The sequence below is a fragment of the Otolemur garnettii genome, unplaced genomic scaffold (assembly GCF_000181295.1).
Source record: "Otolemur garnettii isolate 467f Iridium unplaced genomic scaffold, OtoGar3 scaffold00012, whole genome shotgun sequence".
Taxonomy (NCBI): Eukaryota; Metazoa; Chordata; class Mammalia; order Primates; family Galagidae; genus Otolemur; species Otolemur garnettii.
In genome coordinates, this window is record NW_003852407.1 from 3,383,567 (window position 1) to 3,390,798 (window position 7,232).

The 7,232-nt window shown below is 50.1% G+C and overlaps 1 protein-coding gene across 1 annotated transcript in view; it reads left to right on the forward strand.

Moving 5' to 3' along the window:
* The window catches only part of MYO5B (myosin VB), a 316,910-nt gene that overhangs the window by 283,192 nt on the left and 26,486 nt on the right, over positions 1 to 7,232 (forward strand). The window contains exons 27-28 of the mRNA XM_023510163.1: positions 1,502 to 1,741; positions 2,566 to 2,666. Of these exons, the coding sequence (XP_023365931.1) occupies positions 1,502 to 1,741; positions 2,566 to 2,666 (341 nt within the window). The remainder of the gene's footprint in view (positions 1 to 1,501; positions 1,742 to 2,565; positions 2,667 to 7,232) is intronic.

Sequence of the window (7,232 nt, forward strand, 5' to 3'; positions counted from 1 at the left end):
AGGGATTCTGTTGTGCGCTCAAGTCTGAGAACCACTGTTCTGCTCTATCCCATGAAGTACCACCTCCCAGACTTTGCATAAAATTCAGCTCAGAAACTTCTCCCATTCATACCCTACCTTTGTTCCACAGGCCTCAACTCCAGTGCCCAGCATGGAGCTGGGCTCATCAAAGGCTCCATAAATATGACTTTTGCACAGGTTGTGACTTGTCAGAAAATGTCACAACACTGAATAACCACTCCACTCTGCTTCTGTTGACCTAGGCCATGATTCTGAGGGTATAAGAGCTGGTCTTTGCATCACTTTCTCTGATGAATCCTGACCTAACCTTTGGGCCTTGTCACAGAAGCTGGTCCTGGAATCCCTGGGGCTAGACCCACCTACTATAATGGAGGACAGTATCAATGAGGCTGACTGGGGTGCTTCTCAGACCAGGCCCAGCCCAGACCTTCAGGGGACCATGATACCACTCATGAGTATTATTTTGTTAGTACAAACTAAGATTTTTAGGCAGCCCAAATCAGCTCATATTTGGTGAGCTCCCACTGTGCATGTCTCTCTGATGCTGTGAGGCAAAGTGTGTTTTCTCTGAGTACAGAAGACAGAGCTCCAGAACAGATCTGCCGTGAGCCTTCACCTCCCTGGGCTCAGCTTCCGTACTCAAGAGAGAAAGATTCCATCCACTGGTCTCCTGATTCCACCATCCTATGGCTCTGTAACAAATATACAACCAGTGCCTACTTATCTACATTGGGGGTTTACTTAGGAAAATTTTGAATGCCAGGTGTGCCAAGGCTCTGACAGCAATTTGTGTGTGATGGTCAGATTTTAAATTATCAGGCTTAATCTCAAACACAAAGTAAAATGTACTATCCAGAAAATACACAGTACATTCCAAAGTTGAGTTTCAATAGTATTTTTGACATATTGGTAGTTTTTCAGACTCTACTGGCATCGATAGTGGATGGTTTTGTATATGATCAAAATGGTGTTCCTGATATATTCTTGAAAACACTAATCCAGGACAAAAAGGATGCTCCCTGAAAACCAGGGACAAATGAGTTTAGAAAATCCTGCATTCCACATCCTCACCTTGAAAAGTCACAAGCACAGGAACCTACTTCACCCCTAGGAAGTCCTGTGTGCACAGTATGTTATTTAAAATGGATAGCCCAGCATTTCCACAGGGAAGGGTTTCGTACCACATGTGCTTGGAAACACGTTATTGAATCACCTCACAGAATGCTCCATTAGAGGCGTCCTGTCAGATGCTTCACGCCTGTTACTTGGGGTCATGAGTTCAAGTCCAGGCTTTAACTTTGACTGCTGGCTGATGCCGGTCAGAACCCTTACTGTGTGTTTCATCGTCACAGTGGGAAGGTTGCTCCTAGCTTCCTAGTGGAGAGGCAGGCTGGCTAAGGAGCGGGGAGAAGGCCCACATGGGGAGCGGCCCTGGCCCAGGCAGTAACGGAGGGTGTTTGTCACTCCGGCTATCTTCCAGAGGCAGGAACTGGAGTCAGAGAACAAGAAGCTGAAGAACGACCTGAACGAGCTGAGGAAAGCCATGGCCGACCAGGCCACACAGAACCACCCCAGCCACGGCTCCCCGGACAGCTATAGCGTCCTGCTGGACCAGCTCAAGGTGGCCAATGAGGAGCTTGAGGTGCGCAAGGAGGAGGTGCTCATCCTCAGGACGCAGATCGTGAGCGCTGACCAGCGCCGGCTTTCTGGCAGGAACTCGGTACGAGCTGGGGGCCGGCGGCTGGGCCTGTGGAGGGTGACGCTAGATAGATCTGTGACACTGGTAGATCTGTGACACTGGTAGATCTGTGGTTTTCCTGTGTGTGTCTACCCGTGGGGATCTTAAACCTGAAAGAGCAGAGACTTTTGCTCTGGAGTCTCTCTTAAAAGCAAGGTGAGGGACTTGCTACTCTCTCAATATGACTTTTCCTGGGAGATTGAGCTAGAAGTTTCTAGAATCTTGTGAATTTGTGAAGATGTTCAGCAGGTAAACTGAAGGCGGCCTTGTTGTGTTTCGCCCGGTTCCCCTTGCTGTCTGCTTTGTTTCTGAAGTAAAGTTATTCCTCTCAGTTCCTTCCAGGATAGCAAGTCCCATGCAGTGTTTGCTCCTCGTGTTCCAGGACAAAGCGTAGAGCAGGATGGGGTATGGAGGTCACGAACTCTGTCCTTCTAGGCATGAGACTTAAGGGGCCTGGAGTGAGTTAGGCAGCAGTGAGATGGGGGGATTCCAAATGGAACCAGGCCTTAGCTGTGTGTCCTCTGACTTGGGTGCTTTCTCTACCCAAGGTCACATCCTTGCCATCTTTCCCCCAACTGCTGCGCGCTCAGATTGCTCACGGCTAGGCCTTGTCTTTGTTCATCTCTCAGAGTGACCTTTGGAAGTTACAACATTGCCTGGGGTTAACTATGATCAACTGAGTTATTTCCAGCCCTATCTTTTCCCCCTAAACACATTTTTATGCCTCTCTGTATTATATACAGCCATTTTGTGATAGATGTTTATATAACAAGGTTTACATTTTTTTTTAATTTGTGGACTTCTAGGAGCCAAACATCAATGCCAGGACAAGCTGGCCTAACAGTGAAAAGCACGTAGACCAGGAGGACGCCATCGAGGCCTACCACGGGGTCTGCCAGACAAACAGGTAAGGTGGCCTCTCGGGAAGCTGCTGGAGGTGACGGCAGTGGCCCCCTGACTGTGGGCTGGTGTTGGGAAGTTATTAGAGGACATAGAAGAAAAGGAGCCGACTCAATCAGCTCCTGCCCTTGGGAAGTCTGCTACCTGCTCAAGGTGGAATGATATACCTGGAGCACCTAGAACCCACAGCCCCTGAAATGTACTGGGCAAAGGGAACTTCCCAGGGAGGACAACAGGAGGCGGAGGATGGGGCAGACTGTGAGCCTGTCCTCTCTTCTTGGGGGGAAGCTGGCTTGGAGGGGAGCCGCTCCAGCTATCTGCCCATCTCACACACTGGTGGGTGTCACACGGCAGGGGGCCCATTCCCTGTTTTTCAGAAGAAACAGAACCCAAACTAGACACTCAGAGGTGGAATAGGAGCATTTCCCCTCTCCCATATTGGCCAAAATGAGATTTCCCTGGCTGACCACCTCTGGTCCCCCCTGAAGATGAGCTTACCCAGGGTTAAGATGAAAGAGAGTGATCATCCGAGGGAGGCAGTAGGCCAAGGGTTGTCAGTGGACAGCACACAGACCCTCAGGGCAGGTGGCAGAGTGCTTGAGAAGGGGGAGGGCCTGGAGCCCACATATGCACTTTGTAATAGTTATTGATTGTAGAACTGCTGGTGCCTCAGCTCCTTCATCTATGAAGTGGGGACGACTGTAGCAGTGTATGGCCTGTGGTTACTGAAAAGGCCACAAGCGAGCCAGTCCAGTGCTTGCATGTGGTGTGCACGTAATCTGTGTCAGCACTGCTACCACCATTGTTACTGTCTCTGCCTTCCTGTGCCCCTGTGGACACCTTTCACAACCTGGCCTTTCTCTCAAAGTTAGTGAAAACAGTGGACATTTCCAATAAGGGTCATTAGGTGGCGCTGTGAGCATGACTTGAAGTATTTTGTGAGCCTGTGGCAGAATTGCTAAAGGCTGCCTGGTGCTTTGACTCCCAGACCTTTTAATCCAGGCCCCTTTCTGCAGAGGGGGAAACTGAGGCAAGGGGGCCTAGGCACACAGGTGGCCTCTACTGCATCAAGGTAGAACCCAGGAGGCTGATGCTCCAGCACGGGCTGCTGTATAGGTAATCAGAAGAAGGCAATGTTGCAGGCCCCTGGGGAAATTTAAATTTATTTCCAGAGAGACGTAGTTCTTAAAGGAGGAAGACAAGGAATGAACACAATTCTCTCAGCACTAAAAATGGTGATTTAGTCATGTTAAGTTATCATAGGTTGAAAATAAGAAATGAGATGAATAAGAGACAAGAGCACAGGTGATATTGAATTTGAAGAAAGCCTGTGCGTGCGCCTGGTCCTGATGAGCGATGGCCTGCCTTCCTGGCCTTCAGAACCATCTCTCTTATCAGCTCCATTCTTAGTCATCCAGATGATTGGCAGGGATCCAGGCCCCCAATCTAGGCTTTCCCAGGGGCAGCTTAATACCCTGGATTTGTCTTTCTCTACAGCAGTAATGATGGTGATAAAATAAAAATAGCTTTTATTATATCTTAAAATAACTCTGTCCCCAGTGAGCCCAGTGTACAATAGGGAATTAATAGCCCATGAAACACAGTTAGGTACAGAAAGGAGCCAGCTGCCTGGGGGAGGGGAGGCCTAAAGAACCCATACCCCAGTGCCGATGGCACCAGGTACCGTGGAAATGACCATGATAGGTTCGTGTCTCTCTCTTTCTGGCTTCAGCCTCAGCTTTGAAAAAACTTTGATTGCAGCAAATCCCAGATAGAATGAGGGGGGCAGGCAAAAGTGGGCTGGCCAGGAAGGGGATCTGTCAGTGGCAGGCCATCCCATTATGACAGGAGCCATCCTGGCACCCAGGTGCTCTGAAGATAGAAAATCACTCTGCCTTTCCTATAATTTTCCTGTAATGGAGAGTGTTATGGTTTAAATATAAATCGTATTCCCATGTGTGATTTGTAAGGGGAGGTAGGGACCTTGTAGAATTTGGATCAAATCTACCTTCTCCCTAGAACAATTTATGTTCATCACTAGATTTTGCTTAGATTTCTGGGGGACCAGACTTTGTCACAGCCAATCATGGCCTGTCTAAACATTAATCACTCGTTGACTTTCATAGTTTGTAGAGATCTGTTTGGATCTGGGCATTGTGGCTCATGCCTGTAATCCTAGCACTCTGGGAGGCCAAGGAGGGAGGATTGCTTGAGCTCAGAATTTCAAGACCAGGCTGAACAAGGGTAAGACCCTCATCTCTACATCGTTTCTGTATGTCTATCAAATCCACCCTGGTCCTCAGGCAGCAGCGCAGCTGCTGTTGAATGGTGTAGCCATGTTCAGCCACACTCATGGTCAGGCCTGTAGCCTCCAAGCTTGTTCTGGTGTTTGGAGCACTGCCTTCTATTTCTCAGAGGTCCTAAGAAGTTGGCTAGAAAGCTTAGGTGTGAACTAAAGAAAGAAGAACATCTATGGAGCACACAGGGGTCTTTCTAGAAACGAACCGTCTCCGAGCTAGCTGGAACTTTGTTTCCACGGGAGACATGAACCTGTCCATTTAGCTAAAGGCTGGCCCTGATCCCATTTCCTTCCAGAATACAACTCCCAGGGCTGGGATCCACTAGGCACAGCTACTCACCAGGTTCACATTGGTCAGCCGAAAGAGCCCCGTGGCAGAGTGACGGTTCTTGGGTCCTGTGTTTTAGGATCTTCAGAGGGAACATAAATATTAGGCCTGGCCTGGTCCGTGACCCTTACAGTTAGTAATTAAAGACCTGGAAGAAAGCTTTGCGATAATACCATCGACTATTTTTCACTTTTCCTGTGATCTGAGTCGTTTGGGTTTGTTTTTATTTTACTGCTGCCAGGTGATGCGCCCTCCCTGGCCTTTGCCCATAATGGCATCTGTGGAGGGGGGAGAGGGAGACTCTTCCCCTGGAAAGTCAGTTCTATTTCATCTGGGAATAAAGGGTAAACCGAGCTGGCTGACTGGTTTATAATTTATCTTGTGCCTGATTTCCTGAGCACTGCGGGGGACCAGGGCCACATGGTTTCTGTCTGCATCTTTGTCCACGATGCCTGGTGTTAGATGGGTTGAAAAGTCTATGTTGCCCTCTCAGGCTGCTGGTGCTGGGATAGCTGCTCCCTTCCTCACTGTTTGTCTCAGCAGTGTACAGAAAGCATCCGTGGGCGATACTTCTGTGGGAGCCACAGAAGCGAGGTGACCTTCAGAGCTCAGTAGCCCTTTCTGGGGTCTGGAGGGCCAACCAGCATGAGGCTGGGAAGGAGCTTTAGAGCCCCTGGGTCCCAGCCCACGTGTCAGTGTGTCTCCACGTGTGGAAGAAAGAGGTGGTTGGGGAGCCGCATCCAGCATCCATTCCCTTTCAGCGCAGGTGCACTCTGCTTCTCCACCCTCCCCAAGCCCCCGGGTGTGCCACACCTTTAAGTTACACACTAGCCACTAAAGGGCCCTAGTAGGAAGGTGCTGAGCTGTCAGCCCTCTCACACCCTCTCAGGTCCCTTTTGGATTTACCGTGACAAATGGACAACACGGAATAGCTACATACTAACCACGGGAGTGGATGACACTACTACCAAATGCAGTGTCTGGGGCCTGGCCTGGAGAGGGCTCAGGGCATGGTGAGGGGCGGGAGTCCCGAATTGAAGTTGTCCCAGGATGAATATTTGCGATAGTCCCCTCACTGCCCAGCTGGAAGGGAGAAGCCACAGCAGTATGGGGCATACCCAGGAAACAGAAGCCACAGAGCAGCCACCAGAGTGCTCACCAGTCTCCCCCACACTGCTCCTCTCCTGTCCTCCTGCAGACTTGCAGGGAAGGGCCTGGTGTTGATGTGACTAGCTTTGCCCAAGCAGCAGCCTCTGTCAGCCCCGCAGGGTCAGAGGACCTCCTTCTTGAGGCTGAGTGGAAAGATAAGAGTGGGTAGTTACACCCCCTAGATGGGTAGCCCCCTGGGAGTTAGGAATTGGGGATTGGGGGTCCTTAGAGCAGGTGGTTTGGATGCTGTTCTTGCTCCATGATTCCTGCCATGGAAGCCGGGACCCAGCCAGCAGGTGCAGCTCTCCAGGAGCAGGGATGTGAGGCAGAGTCCTGCCTGCCCTCCACCTCTCAGTCCCACTGGCCTTTGAACATCTGCGTGTGCCCAGAACCAGGCAAGGTGGGCAGGTGTTTGAATGGAGGAGCATTTGACATGCCTGACCCCCAAGAGCTATCCTGCTGGAGATGGCAAGAGAGTTTGCACATACAAGGGGTCAGGTTCAGCTTTCCCAAGTGAGTAAACAGGATCAACACACTCAGATCCCAAAGTCAAGGAGAGACATCATTCAGTTTCTTTCAAAGCAGCACAAAACCTGTTTTGGCTATTTCTGTACGGGAAACCTAGCCACAAGAGCCATAGTTAAGATCAGTAAACATTTTTATGCCTATGGGGAGCATCAGAAATGGGTTGTGCGTTGAAAAGAAGATAAACGTGTAGTCCCCTTCCTTATCCTGGTCAGAGCTGACGTCCCCAGGGGCCAGTCCCCTTCCTTATCCTGGTCAGACCTGACGTCCCC